This window comes from Stylophora pistillata, chromosome 10 (genome assembly GCF_964205215.1).
Source record: "Stylophora pistillata chromosome 10, jaStyPist1.2, whole genome shotgun sequence".
In the NCBI taxonomy this organism is placed as follows: Eukaryota; Metazoa; Cnidaria; class Anthozoa; order Scleractinia; family Pocilloporidae; genus Stylophora; species Stylophora pistillata.
Genome location: NC_142528.1, coordinates 6,467,048 through 6,482,846, shown reverse-complemented (window position 1 = coordinate 6,482,846; position 15,799 = coordinate 6,467,048). Strand labels below are relative to the sequence as shown.

The 15,799-nt window shown below is 40.0% G+C and overlaps 1 protein-coding gene across 2 annotated transcripts; it reads right to left on the bottom strand.

The window, feature by feature from the left end:
* Positions 1-4,078: 4,078 nt before the first annotated feature.
* LOC111325596 (uncharacterized) lies at positions 4,079-9,282 on the bottom strand. 2 transcript variants are annotated; one of them, XM_088735079.1, is made up of 8 exons: positions 9,125-9,282; positions 8,807-9,024; positions 7,854-7,944; positions 7,198-7,350; positions 6,413-6,503; positions 5,683-5,915; positions 5,361-5,510; positions 4,079-5,224 (listed from the first exon to the last, which is right to left on the bottom strand). In XM_088735079.1, the coding sequence occupies exons 1-8, from the start codon at positions 9,213-9,215 to the stop codon at positions 4,692-4,694; spliced, it is 1,560 nt and encodes a 519-aa protein (XP_088591205.1). In that variant the 5' UTR covers positions 9,216-9,282; the 3' UTR covers positions 4,079-4,691. The 2 variants fall into 2 exon arrangements, with proteins under 2 accessions (XP_088591205.1, XP_088591206.1); XM_088735080.1 differs by lacking the exons at positions 8,807-9,024; positions 9,125-9,282 and adding an exon at positions 8,241-8,258.
* Between the last annotated feature and the right edge of the window lie 6,517 nt (positions 9,283-15,799).

Genomic DNA, 15,799 nt, shown 5'->3' with positions numbered 1-15,799 from the left:
ATCATTCCTTTTTTAATCACTTCGCGTCATTTCTAAAAGGGTTGATAATATGTGGGAATTCCGATCCATAATCAGCGATAATAACATCTTTATTGGTTCCGTACACTGAGGGTTTTTCAGATATCATTACAATGGGATTTATGTCATAAAAAAATGCAATAGAAGCACTGCAAGAATATCACAATAGAGGAAAATGTTTAAGATGCTTAACATCTATTGACGAATTAACATATTTATCAATATTGTGCTGTGTGCGTTTGGGTGTGTAATCATCCACATGTCAAATATTTCCAATAAATTGATTCAAAATCACTCAAGATTTAGTTCTACTTTACGCGTGAAAAGTATTAAAATGTATCGGAATTGAACATTATAAAGAGTCGTATATGACACAGCTGCGTCGACCATGCTGTAATTTTTTTTTAACAATTTTACCACGTATTATAGGAAACCTGTATTAGCATTCCTATTCTTAGTTTTCGTAGTGAAATTTCCACTTCTTAGTGAACTAATTTTAATAAAATTACCTCGGACTACTTTGTTCAAAAAGCAGCAACTTTTAATCAAGTGACGTGAGTATTTTATGGTATTTATGTTCTTATTCCAGTTCGTGTAAAATGATCGGTTGGTTTTGCCGTGATGTTATTGGCTGTAAGACTCAAGTGACGTAAGTCGGTCGTGATTGGTCTGTTTCGATCTGTCGGTAAAGTTAGGTCGTTCTTTTTCGACAGTTTACAGGAAACCGACACACACCGACAGATTACTAGACGAGTCATCCTACAACCCTACATCACACAAAGCCACAACTATCAGAACTCTAACACGATGCGCACAACTAGTATGCGACTCGACAGACAGCTTATCCGACGAGAACAAATACCTACGCCGTGTTTTTACGAAGAGCAGCTACAACAACGACTTCATCCGACGAAACACTCACCGACCCATTACCACTACCGAAACAAACGACACCGCAACCCCTACGACTACAGCAACCATACCGTACATAAAAGGCATGTCTGAAAACATCTCGCGCATCTTACTACCCTTCAATATCCGCGTCGCCCACAAACCCATCACCACACTACGTCAGTTACTAACCAACGTTAAAGACAAAGACGAACCGAGGAACAGACAGGGAACGATTTATAAGATCAATTGTTCCGACTGCCAAGCCTCCTACATCGGTGAGACTGGCAGAAACCTCACAACAAGACTGAATGAACACAGACGGGCGACGAGGAAAGGTGATGTCAGCAATCACATTGCTGAACACCATCGACTTACCAACCACAACATTGACTGGGACTCTGCGCAATGCCTAACCTACAGCACTGACTATTTTCAACGACTGACTCTGGAAAGCTGGTTTACTAACTTAGAACAGACTCCCCTAAACAGATGTCAACAACTACCCGCTCCATACAAACGACTCATTCACGACATAAACATCACAAACGACCGAAAAAGAACGACCTAACTTTACCGACAGATCGAAACAGATCGAAACAGACCAATCACGACCGACTTACGTCACTTGAGTCTTACAGACAATAACATCACGGCAACACCAACCGATCACTTCACACGAACTGGAATAAGAACATTCTACTGACAACAATCATTCACTTGACTCTGATGATGACTTCCGCACAGGTTGTCGAAACGTCAGTCACTACCACCGACAACAGTCCTTCTAAGGACTACACTCATCCGGACGATCAGACTACACCTTAGTGACGTAAGTCGGTCGTGATTGGTCTGTTTCGATCTGTCGGTAAAGTTAGGTCGTTCGGTGTTTACCATTTGTTTCATAACATAACATTGATACATTGTAGCTTAAGAGTTCCCTTTTATTTAACAAATCTTACTTGAACAGAAAAAAACAAGCGCGCAGCGTACACCCATGGGCAAATGGGGGACGCTAAATTGACCAATCAGAACGCGCTTTACTTTGGTTATGTTATAATTAACAAATGGTAAACACCACAGCGTACACTATTGAGTTATGGATGCACGCGAGAGGTTGCTAAGCACGAAAGAAGCGTAAGAGTCGCTCGAGGCAATAGCCGAGAGTGACTCTAGCTTCTTGAGTGCTTAGCAAACCTCCCAAGTGCATCCATAACTCAATAGTGTACGCTGTGGTGTTTACCATTTGTTTTATAACATAACATTGTAGCTAAAGAGTTCCCTTTTATTTAACAAATCTTACGTGACCAGAAAAAAACAAGCGCGCGCGGAAAAATAGTCTTTGCATTTGCTCACGTCAGCAGCGTACACCCATGGGCAAATGGGGGACGCTAAATTGACCAATCAGAACGTGCGCTTTACTTTGGTTATGTTATAATAATATATTTTACCCTCGGTAAATAAAGTATTTGTTTGTTTGTTATTAATATTCACACACCAGTTAAAACGCTGAGAAAAGGGAAACAGATTATATGCAAACTTGAACATAGCTCTTCGTATTTATCTACAGAAATGGGTTTTAAAAGGAGTCTTCATTTGACAATTTGCTTCATTTCATAGCTCTTAATAGACATGTATTTTGTTTGACCATGTCTGAAGCAAATTTCTTCTAGAACAGCCGTACTACTTAATACGTGTTTACAGTTTTTTCCTTTGTATCCCGGATCACACTGGCCGCCTTTTGTTGTTGGTTTTCATTCACGGGAAACATCCACGCAGGAGGCCTGATTACAAAACAAAGGGGTGAACTTTTTTTCTTTCCGTTATGCCATCAATCAGAGTAACAAAGTTTGTTTCCTCGTTATTAATATTCAGACGCTTAATATGCGTTTTTTTTTTAAATTTGGCGTTGCCCTTGCACTCATGTGAACAATAATAAAAACAGGCTATTCCAAGAAAGCTTTTGTTACTCAGGTTGTTGCAAAATGGGGATTGCAAAATGATGAAGGTAGTCAAGACTTGCTTGAAGAAACGTTTACCGGACAGTTTTATCTGCCTTATGTTCTCTAACGAAGTATACGCTACTTTCAAGCCAATAGCAAATTATGTTCTCAGTTTTCATCAGTATACAAAAGTAGTTCCAAAGATAAATTGTTCCCGGCTTAAACTAGAACCCAACTGAACAGAGCTATAGTAGATAGATCCTTTCCTCTTTTTTAAATCACCTAGCTTCATTTGCCGCGTTTTATTATTCAACTCACAGATACGTTTTCCATCGCTGTTACCGGGGTGAACATTGATCGACTTACAGCTGTTATTTCCCATACACTTTATCTGACATTCAAACTCATCCACAGCGACAGTCGTGTGCATGACATTACCTACCAAGGCATGGTCTGAAAGACAAAAGGACGTACTTTCTAATACCTACTAGCTATAGAAAGGGAGTATAAATATCCTTTTTGATCCTTCTTTTTAAATATTTACTCACCAACTCAAGTTTCAAAAACGCTCCCAGAAAAGTCTTTGTTTACCAGGACAAACAGGATCTCCCAAAAGGATGTTTATGGTAATAATGGCAAACTGGGTTGGCCATAAAACAGCCATACTAAAATTGGCCGTTTTATCTCTCCTTGGTGGAGCTCCTTAGTTTTCTTTTTGCATAACGGTTTTCTGATATTGCCTTCTTCTGTAAGCAGAGCGCGTTATTAAAATCATGCACACAATTGAAATACGTATGACGTATAATTCATGGTTCTCTTTTATCCATCGCTTTAATTGCTCTCAGCTTCACCATGTAAAATTTCTTTTGTTCGCTGCATTAACAGAAGACTTTGTTTCAACTTTCATCATTATCATTGGTAATCTGTACTCAAATTGTACTCAAACTGTACTCAAATTCCTGCCACGCTTCAGTGCGAAGACCATGTTAAATATCTTGGCGTCCTACTGGACAGCAATTTAAGTTGCAAATCTCAAGTTAATAATGTTGCGTTAAAAATAAGCAGAACTGTTGGTGTTGTTGCCCGTCTTAGGCACTTCGTCCCACGTAAAACCCTTTTAAATATTTATCAATCATTGATCTTGCCTCATCTGACATATGGTTTGACGGCTTGGGGTCGAGCTGCCAAAACCCATTTTCAAAAAATTCTCGTGCTTCAAAAACGAGTTCTTCGTTTGATACACTTTTCTGAACCTAGAGCCCATATTGTGCCTTTATTTATATCCTCAAAAATTCTACCTTTACAAATGTTATATGCTGAAAAAGAATTTGTATAATGTTTGACGTGTCCTGCATGAAAGCTCCGTCTAACATCTGTGACGTCTTTGGAACTTTGGGCGCGTTATTAAAATCATACACACGATTGAAATACGTATGATATATAATTCAAGGTTCTCTTTTATCCATCGCTTTAATTGCTCTTCAGCAAAAGCATGAAAATTTCTTTTGTTCGCTGCATTAACAGAAGACTTTGTTTCAACTTTCATCACCTCAATGTTTGATTCAAGGGTGATATTGTATAGGGAAATTATATGTTAGTCACTAGTAAGATTAAACGGGTTAAACAGCAACTCCTCTATGCACATGATGCTCAGGCCACAAACTAACATACAACAATTTAAAAGGAAAACTACACAAATTGTTTGAATGCTAATAAACAAAAATCAACGACAAAAAGAAAGTTTGAAAGTTCATTACAGTTATCCGATGATCATGACGTCTCACTTTGCAATGAAAAGTTTTTAGGAAAAGTGGAAGCGGATGTTGGTGTATCCGGGCATTAACGAACAAAGACTTTCCAGAAATCCCCAGAGGACAATCCAAAAAAGGTTTTTCCAGAATAGTCGTCGCATTCCCATCTTGGGCCCCCAGGAGTCAACAGCCAGTGATATAAGGCGTTGACATAAAAAGGATGATAGGTCAATGTCCCCTTTGAAGGCACTGCGTGACCCCACTGCTGATCTTTCCATTGGTGACAGACGCCAGTTAAAGTGGAGTTATCCTCTTTCATTCTGTTGAACGAGCCACAGGCCAAAGGTCGCAGACTTGTCTGACCGCTGAAGTACTGGACTACAGCTTCACCAGAACTGTTAGTGGCCGTGGTCACGTGGATCATTCTTCCCTTTTGTTTGTTGCACTGGAATCTCAGCTGAGTGAAAGACAAGTGCGTTCTCAGTTCTTTCATGGCATTTTCTGTGATGAACAACTTTTTGTTTCTGTGGCAGTTGCTGATTTCGCGGTATGATGACTCAATCCAAAGGTCTCGAGAGGATGGGTTGTCCACCACAATGTTGGATACAAGAAGCCAGCCTCCTGCACAAAACGAAGCCAACATGAGGTTAATTCTTTGTGCATCAAAGAAGATGGCTGTTTCATGAAGTAGAATTTCAGAAACTCAAAACAGTCAAACCTTTTTTTTCTTTAACATTCTGTAGCATTTTCACCTCACCTCCGTCAGTTGTCATGTCACAGTAGACCTTTAAGGGGTTTCCGCTCTTCTCAGGGTCGATCCAGTACTCTCCGTCCTTTTTAAAGCAACCCGAGTCCCGGATGTCTTTGCAGGAATGGCCAGGCTGGTTGTAATATAAGCCCTTGATAACTACAGAAGGAAATGCAGTGCTATGTTAGCTTGTTAATCATCACAAACCGATTTCAATGCTTAATAGTGCGTGCATAGTCAATGTTTAAACTGCTTCGCTGTAAAGGACCCGTTTACTTGTTTAAAACATACGTTTCGCAAATCGATATCACTGACTAAAACAAAGATATACCTGTGGATAATGGAATTGTCAGAGATATCTCACTAGGTCCCCTTCTTGCCTTGGCATCATTTTGTGCAATCCAAGATGGTTTGTTCACACCTGCGTATCCCACCAAAGCAAAAGATCCTCTGTAGTCTGTCAGATTGAGGAGGTCATTAGTAGCCCCAACTCTTATTAGAGCGTCAATCGCTGGTGATATGTAAACTGAGCCTTCATCTTGAATGGCAACCAGAACGATTTTTCTGCAATCGGAACAAAGATGATTTTCCGTGAGATAGGCAAAAAAATCTATTTATTGCGAAAAAAGCGCAACAAAGAAATACTCCATGTAGTAATAAGCTAACATTTTAGATTTCTTCCCCACAGAATTTTCTGAATCTCGTTTTGTGGACATATCCTAGATTTATTTTCGGATGGAAGTTTTTGCGGACATGTTTTGGATGTGTTAAAGATTGGAAACAGTCTCAAAAAAAGTCTCCAGAAATAGACAAAGTATATCTCTTTAAAAGATCGTGAATAAAAAAAGTACAGCTGGGGGCGATATGAGTGATGTAATTTGGGATCGATAATTTTTGTGCTCAGAACTAATCAGATGCCATATTTATGATAGATTACAGCTTTAAACACTAGTTTTTCCTTGGAAGGTTAGATGGTCATTCCCTTTTATTTCTATTTGTTTTGTGTTAGCTTTCGTTTTGTTTTATAGACATATATAGAGGCACGTCAACATGACTCGTACTCTCCTTCGATGCCGTTTAGAAAGTCTCTCAGGTGATTACCAGCGGAACTGTCCCCACACGTGTCAAATCCTTTTGCTCTTAGAATAGTACCTGCAAATGAAAATGGTATCAAATGTTTCCTTTCCACTACAATTAGGCTTACAATGAGCACATACACTGTAAAATGTTTTCCACATTCTAGGAAGCTTATTAAAGAAATAATAATAATTAGAACCGGAGTTAACCCCGCAGGTTTTGAACCGAGCACTTCATCCTTAATTGCGACGATGGAGTCGATAGCGAGACTGCGGTGTTACCTTCTGGCGTATGTGCCGCAAATAAAGGCAAAGACCAGGTTGGCGTTTTCTGGAAAATCGTCAGAGGCAAGGTTTGACTTCCTTTTTCATTTCACCTCAGAAAAGTAACTTTTCAGGATGATCCAGGTTGATTAAAATACCAACTCTAGGTCACTTGAATAGGCCCATGGAAGTTTTCCGTAAGATTTGCTTTTGATTTCATCCTACCTGCAAAGGATGCTAGTCAATTGCCTGTGACTGGGATGGTCTGGGATCTCAGTTAGAAGAGACAAATGAAGAAAAGGACAGGAGATAATTGGTGGTTTTAAGACAATTGCTTTTTTTCGTCAGGCTGCTAGCTATCGTCTACAGCTAGTAACTGTCTGTTGGCCACTGATATTTTGCCAAGTTTCTTTCAGAGTTTATCAATTTTTTCATTTTTTTCAACTTTTTTCAATTTTTTCTCAATGTACCAAAAGACGACAAGTACTAAGCCTGGCCTCTGTTACCTGTTATAGCGCTGATAACAACCACATTATGGCCTCTGATGTGTGGAGAATAATCTTTTCCATTCACTTTGATGTAAGCATTACCACACGAGCCAGGTGTAATTCCTGGATCATCACAACCCTCACTGCGGATGAATACTTTCAACACGGGGGCTAATTATAAAAATCAAAAAGGAAAAACAGGACTTTTTGTTTCGCTCTGAGTTTCGGCGGCAAGAAAAGGAGAGTATAAGTATTGTATGAGGAGCTAGATTTTTGCTTTTTAATACTGATTGGTATCTATTTCTACCTCTGGGGGAATCTAAGGGCATCTCTGAGAAAGACACATTTTGCCTAAAGCTGAAATAGTTTGGTCACAGAATTCCCTTTGGAGACCTTTAATGTCTCATATTTGTTATATTTGTAGACCTACAGCCGGTCGAACCGAAACACAAGAGTTTTTTGTTGATCACTCATGCATCTTTTAATGAGATTCTACATGTCTTCTTACGCCAATTTATATTTTGTTTAAGTTTGTTCTCGGCAGGTTACGCTCGCGTCACGACTCATTTATAACACGATAAGTAATATTATCCTATGCCTCGAACTGTCAAAAGGAGGGAGTTTGTCGGTCTAAAAACCTGTGGATACATAACTGTCAAAATCTGAATACTAACGTGTTTGACACCGTGTTCCCTGGTATCCAGAATGAGACTGATCGCTGTTAGCGGGTCGAGTTTGCTCCCGAGAAACATCCATGCAGGAAGCCTGACATAATTGATACAAAATAAGAGAAAATTAATTTGTTTTTGTCGACATTGCATCGAGAAGAAGAAAACATCTCATTCTTTGAGTGACCTTTTTTTCTTCAGTTATTCAGTACAAAAGTGAGTGACAACCATTTAACTCTGACCACCCTACAAAATGTGAGAGTTTTTATAATGGCGAATAGCCCTTCAGAATATTACACTCTTTTTAAACTAAAGAACTGTGGAGTACGTTCATACAGATACCGAGAACAGACCAAAAACTTATTGAACCTGAAATTGAGAGATGAAGCATACCTAATAATTTGCATCAGTCTGCATACTTATTATGAAGAGGTGACATCGCCAACTCTCGCTTCATCACATCATCTTTACAGAAACATAGCGGTATAGGTGTGTAACACCTATAAATATTGCGTATGCATTAATTATTTTCTTGTCATTCTCAGCTCTCGGACCGACGAAGGGAAAAAACTAAAGTTCTGAATTTCTCTGCCGTATCAAGCACGATACGAAAGACGAAATGAAGACACCTACTTTTTTTCTTTGCCCTCAACAGCTAAATTAGATGGTCGCAAAAAAAAGAGCTGTGTTTTCTCTTTACTTAAGAAGCTAGAATTACTCTCAGCTTCGTCTCGAGCAACTCTCTCTCTTCTCTCGTGTTCTCCAAACTTCCTGCGTGTCTCCAGAACTTGGTATATGCACACTTAGCAAGAATCAATTCTTCAATCAGGAATGTATCGATCTTCAGTAAGACTATGATTAAATAAAACCAATTACTCGCGTTCAAAACAATAAATTAACCGAATATCTTCGGCATATTAGCAAGTAACTACGATAACCTTAAAAAACTTAATACCTACCTGAACAGAGCCATAGTATGTAGATCCTTCCTTTCGTTTAAGATCAGCTGGCTTCAACTGCCGTGTTTTATTATTCAATTCACAGATGCGCTGTCCAATACTCTGATCAGGGTGAACATTGACCGATTTGCAACTGTTATTTTCCATACATTTTAACTGACATTCAAACTCGTCTACAACAACAGTCGTGTACATATCGTGACCGAATAAAGCATAGTCTGAAAGGAAAAACAGAGGAACTGTTCACGGATTTTTCGCCTGAATATATATGAAACAAAGCCTTAGAATCAGGCTCGGGAAGTTTGAGTTTTAACTCACCAAGTTGAGTTTCGAAAACGTTTCCACAAAAGTCTCCGACGACGATATTAAGAGTCACAATAGAAAACTGGACTGGCCATAAAACAGCCATTCTACTTTATTTCCTTGTTGGTGCTCTTCTCTTCCAAGAGGAACATCTTCCCTTGATAGACGTAATCTGTAATGAAATCCATCTCCCTAATTTGCCTTAATTTGTTTTCCTACACAAATAGAAAACTGAATTAAAAATAAACATTATTTATAATTCAAAGCTCTTTTTCAATGAAGTTTTAGTGCTATAATTGCGTTTTGAGCACTTTCTTTCTGTTTTGAAAAAAAAGTTTGCTTTTATTTTTTTCCCATAGAATACAGTTGCGAGCTTTGCTTTTTTTCTCCCTCTTTTTGTAGGAATTAGCACACTTTTTCATAACTTTTCGAAAGTAACACTAATGGTTCGAAAAGTCGAACTATTTGATTGGCTAACGAGAGAATAGCGGTCAAACACAAAGTGGACTTCGCCAAAAATGTCAGTTTAAAATGGATTTTGGAGTGGAGACCAATCGATTTGAATTTCGTTTTTAAATGGAAATTTAAATTAAGAAACTTTTGTCCATTGTCCTGTGGCATTGAATCCGGCCAAGTTGCGGCTCACAAAAATGTGCACTTTTTCGGCAATAATTACGAAACAAAGAGCTAAAAACTTGCAGATGAAAAAAGAAGCAAAATTGACCGCACTTGCGACAAATGGAAATAGCTGAAAGCTGCCTCTAACTCGAATATTGGAGGAAATGTTACTGCGAGCTTTAGAGCTGATAACTCGTTAAAAATTAAACTAAACAACATGCGTAGACAATCCATAATTTATGACCACGATAAAAAATCTACTAGGTATGATATATACTAATTTTTGGTAGGTTCAGACACAGATGCACTTATGCATCCTACCTCATCAACATCACTTAAGTGCGGTGACGATCAAAAACTAATAATATCTAAAGAACAGGTCTTGAAAGCTTTTCAAAGACTTAAACGTTCAATTAATAATGCAAAAGGGAAAGGAAGAAGAAGAATGCACATATTCCCTCTTTGTGAAACGGTCTGGGTGTTGTGAAAGAGGAAGAAACGAAAAATGGATTATCCTCTTTTTCATGTTTTGAGTTTAAATTTTTGGAGGAATGTTGTGTAGAGCGGGGAATTCAGTTTCGTATCATTTTCTTTTTTCATTTTATAATGCAATAGATGAGCAGATGGTCATAACAGTCTGATCCCCGTAGACTTCAGTCACTATGGATCGATATTATTAAACTTTTTTGAATGCGCCCTTGAAGAATTTATAAAAAAATGCCAAATTATTTATCAATATGTTTATACCAATTTTTTTTACTAGACTGGCTACCACAGAAACAATATGGCCTATTAGCAACAGCTCCGACGTAAAAGTATTAAAAATAAGTCCAATGATGACAATTTTTCTATTTGTAAAACGCATTCAGTATATCATGATACGGTACATCTTCCTGCAAGGTTTTCTCTTTTTCCTTTTTTTTTCTGGTCTGTAATACTTGTTCAAAAAAAGCGGTAATGTTTGTACTGTGTAACACACTCACACACACAGAATCCATGTAACTGTCACTGAAATGTAGAGTCTTACAACCGCTTGGCCGTGAAAGGTTTAGGTACGAGACTATGTCTGTACTCGAGCCATGTGGTAAATGAAGCCGGAGCTTATCCCGGCGGTTTCTGCCCGACCCCCTCCCTCCCCCTCTCGTCATTGGCCTTTCGTCAGGCACCCCTGACATTTCGCTGGTACCTATTTTACTTCCGGATGATGATAGGCACAAAGTGCATAACATAATGACCCGACAATTTCTTGAGCCCAGACCTCGGCCCGCAGTCCAGCGCGCCAACTTCTTTACCACCACCTCTGCAGGTTCAAAGACACTAACCCCGTGTTTACACTCAAGCGTTTATCAAGGTAAACATTAACTGACTAAACTTTGGTACATTTGTACAGTGTTTATACTGGCTCAAATAACTAAGGTAAATCTGTCATCAATCACAATCTAATCGAATTGGCGGCAAATTCTAAATCCACGCATAAAATGCTCGCGTTTAAAAGAGAAGCTGTGGCTCTTGTAGTCCTCGCATTTTATTTTCTTGTTCTTGATCAGCAAACCCAGGAATCGAGATTGCAGCAGTTCTCACTTTTGCAGCACCTAAAGAGGTCGAGGAGAAAGCAATTAATTCTGCTACAAATTGCCCATCGCAAGACAAGGCGCGTTAGACGTGCGTGGTCGTGGCCGAGAAACCAATTCTGGTTCGTGTAATGTCGTGAGTCAATCATGTTGGATCACGTGATTACGGAGACTTTTATTAAAAAGTAAGGAGTTTACTACAAGCAGGGCGTTGTGGGTTATCTTTACTTTAGCTCTGTTCGAGACTGATACTCTTGATACTACATCTGGCGACGAGGATGTAAAAATTAATGAATCCCACAGTCAATATTCACAACAACACTGGTTTTCATTGAGGAGTTTGTTGTGTAAATTTTTCTGGAAAGCACGTGCTGTTTGCGACGCGCTCAGCTCTGTGAGACCTCATGGCGGTTTCGCTACCAAGTTTTCCCCCGTTCGACGTCTATGCCGATGGCAGTGCGGGTCCACGATGGAAAAGATGGCTAGGACGCTTAGAACGAATGCTTATCGCAATGAACATCACAGCTGCGAAAAGGAAATGGGCTTTGTTGCTGCATTATTCCGGCCCCGACATAGACGAAATATGCGACACCTTACCAAACACAGGAGACGACGTCAACTATGACACGGCGGTCGCGAAACTTAACGAGTATTTCTCCCCACAAGTCAACACCACATATGAAGTATATAGTTTTCGCCAGACGAGGCAGAAAGAGGGTTAATCGCTCCATAGTTTTCACACCAGGCTTCGCCAACTCGCGAAAACTTGCGAATTCAGCGATGTTAACAAAGAAATCAAAGAACATATTATTCTGACGTGCAGTTCCAGCTCGCTTAGACGCCGAGCGCTACGTGAAAACCCAACGTTAGAAGGTTTATTGAATCTAGGAAGAGCATTAGAACTTAGTGAAAAACAAGCGAAAGAGGTAAAAGATACCGGAGGCGAATTCGAAGCCGTCAACAAAATCAAACGAAAAGAAGAGAATCGGCAAAGCCACCCGCGCGACCAGCGTGACACACAGTCACGCAATCGTCCATTTGGAAACAAGCAAGGCAAATCTCCTAGGAAACGTGGCAACTGTGGCGGGTACGCACCTCACAAAAATCCGTGTCCTGCATAAGGAAAAATCTGTAAAGCCTGCGGGAAAATTGGCCATTTTGCTCATGTTTGTCGTTCAAAACCTCGTACCGTGGCCTCCGTGGAAACTGGTCAAACCTCTGATAAAGAATATGAGTACGTTTACACGGTCGACCATGAAGAAAACAAGAAGCCACCCATATGTCAGCTACAAATCAATGGAAAAAGCGTGAATATGATGATCGACTCGGGTGCATCTGTTAATCTTCTAGATGAAACAACCTTTCAAAGAATTAACAGTCACGGCAGTGGAAGCCTGCAAGCTGTTCTCACCAAGATTTATTAATATGGATCTAAAGTCCCTCTTCCTACCCTGGGAATCCTCACTGCAACCGTGAAATCCAGCAACGCGAGCGCCTCTGCCCAGTTGATTGTTGTTAAAGGAGAAAACGGAAATCTTCTCAGCTATCACACTGCGAAGAAACTAGGCCTGATTGCGGTTTCTCTTGATACTGCCACCGTCACTGAGAGAAACAAAGACGACCCGGAGTCTCTAAAAGAGGAGTTCAAATCACTGTTAGGAGGCATAGGGAAAGTGTTAAACAAACAAGTGAAGTTACACATAGACCCTGATGTTACACCCCGACAGCAACCCCACAGACGAATTCCATTTCATGTTAGAGACGATGTCGAAAAAGAGCTTGAGAGACTTGAGAAACTCGACATCATCGAGAAAGTTGAAGGGCCCACACCCTGGATCAGTCCAATTGTTGTCGTCCCCAAGAAATCCGGAGAAGTTCGAATCTGTGTTGATATGCGTGAGGAAAAATAAGCAATTAAGCGGGAAAAGCATCTCATGCCGATCATTAATGACCTTATTGCTGATTTGAATGGTGCAACGGTTTTAAGTACATTAGATCTGTCCTCAGGATATCACCAGCTTGAGTTACACCTGAAAGCCATCATGTCACAACCTTCCGTACACATGCTGGCCTAAGAAGATACAAACGCCTGCCTTTTAGAATTAATGCAGAAGTCAGAAATTTTCCAGGAAATAATCAGGGAACTCCTTACTGGCCTCCCAGGATGTAAAAACATCTCAGATGACATCATAGTATTTGGAAAAGACCAGGAAGAACACAACAAGAATCTCCGTGGTGTTCTACAGAGGCTTAAAGAAAACAACCTCCGTCTGAACAAAGACAAGTGTGCGTTTTCCAAAACTGAAATCAAGTTTTATGGTCACATCTTTAGCTCTGTCGATGTTAGACCTGATCCAAAGAAAGTTAAAGCAATCCACGAGGCACAACCTCCTCAGAACCACAGTGAACTGAAGTCTTTTCTTGGTAAGGTAAAGTACGTGTCCCGATTCATACCAAACTATGCCACAATCACGACCCCTTTGCGCCTGCTGACCCGACAGGACACCCCTTGGAAATGGGAACAAGAAGAACAAAAAGCATTGGACAAGCTGAAAGAAGCCCTCGTTGGGCATCAAGTTATGTCTTACTTTGATCCAAGAAAGAAGACCGAAATCTGTCGATACGAGTCCAACTGGTCTTGGTGGACTGTTAGTACAAGAAGGCAAAATTCTTGGTTATGTGAGTCGTGCTTTGAGTGACCTGGAAAGTCGCTACTCCCAAACAGAGAGAGAGATGCTTGCCGTAGTACGGGGAGTAGAACATCTTCATCTGTATGTTTATGGTGCCCAGTTTTCTGTTATTACTGATCAGTAACCTCTCAGTTTAAATTCAGTTTGAATGTTGATTATTGAACTTTGATTACTGAACGATGGACATTGTTTTGTTGAGAATTTTAGGACGTTTATCACTTAAAATGCAGTTAGTTACCTTGTGTTCTTTTCATCCGAAAAAAGGAGAGGGATGTAATGGCGTGAGTCAATCATTTGGATCACGTGATTACGGAGAGTTTTATTAAAAAGTAAGGTTTTTACTACAAACAGGGCGTTGTGGTTTATCTTTACTTTAGCTCTCTTCGAGACTGATACTCTCGATACTACAGTTCGAAACTCTACTAAACGGAAATTTTGTTGAAGAATGGTGGAAGGAGTACTTTAGAATATCAAGACGTACTTTCTGGTCTCGAAAACGTGATCGAATGAAACTGGCGCAATCCCGACACCGCAGGATGTGAAATTTTATGCGACCGCAAGCGGATGTATCTGTCATCGAAACCTTGGTTACCGACCTTAACCATGCCTGCTCGCAAGGTAAACCGAACTTTTACCTTAGTTAACTTTCTATTGTCTTGAGCGGTGTTTATCAGGGTATCAGTTGGCGTTTACACACGAAAAATATTTACCTAGGTAAGTTAACTCCAATACCTCGGTAGCACGCTCAGTTCTAAACACGGCCTAAGATTAACTGAGCGCGCCGTGCTGGTTTAGGTAAAACGTACACCTTTTCCTTGTTGTGCGGTGAGAGTGTGTCAGAATTATAGCTACAGAATTAGTCTGTGCCCAAAATATGGATACGCGATCGTACTGACTGAAACTGAAAGATGAGAAAAATTGTCCGGCAACAGTGCTTGATTTTTCTGAGTGTTTTTACTATAGTGCACGGAACGGTAGGTACAAACTTTCACACGTGAACTTAAAATTGCTGATACATAGAAAGGTACTGAAACTTTAGTTGTAGGCTGACTAAGACGTTGTTCAACAGAATTTCTATTGATAACAACAATAGCTTTTTACAGTTCATGCTTTTAAGCCGGGGTTAACATTTATCGCGCAACTGATCGTCCTGAGATAGGGTAGCCCTGAGAAGGACTGTTGTTGGTATCCGCGACTGTCCCTCCCACTGCTACACTCACCCGGACGATCACAGTACGCTATCACGAAGGTTCCCTGTTTGGTATTCCAAACCTGGCAAGCTAATGAGCAAACCTGTATTTTCTTGCAAAGAAAAGTGCAAAATGATTTTCTTCTAATAAAAACTGCCTAATTTATGACTTGCCGTTGGTATTACAGATCTATGATTTTAAGTCTACTGCGAGTAAATGTTAGAGAATATTTAGCCTTGTTTCATTTCTTAGCAGTAGCTTAAAGTTTTTCAGGATTGTGAAAACAAATGATGTAGAGTTTCTTAGGCCTTAGCGAAAATAAACTTTCCAGAAATCGCCAGACGATAATTGAGAAAACTCTGCACCAGGATTCTTGAAGTCGTCACACTCCCATCTTAAATTCCCAGGTGTTAACAACCAGTGATATGTACTTCCTACATAAAAAAGGACATTCATTTAATCTTTCCTGTGCAGCGGTTGGTGATCCCCTCTTCTTACGTTTCCATTGGTCACACATTCCAGCTATTTTGGAGTTATCATTTCCCATTCTATCAAACGAACCACACGCCAAGGGCAAGACATCTGTTTGACCGCTAAAGTACTGGACTGCAGTTTCCCCAG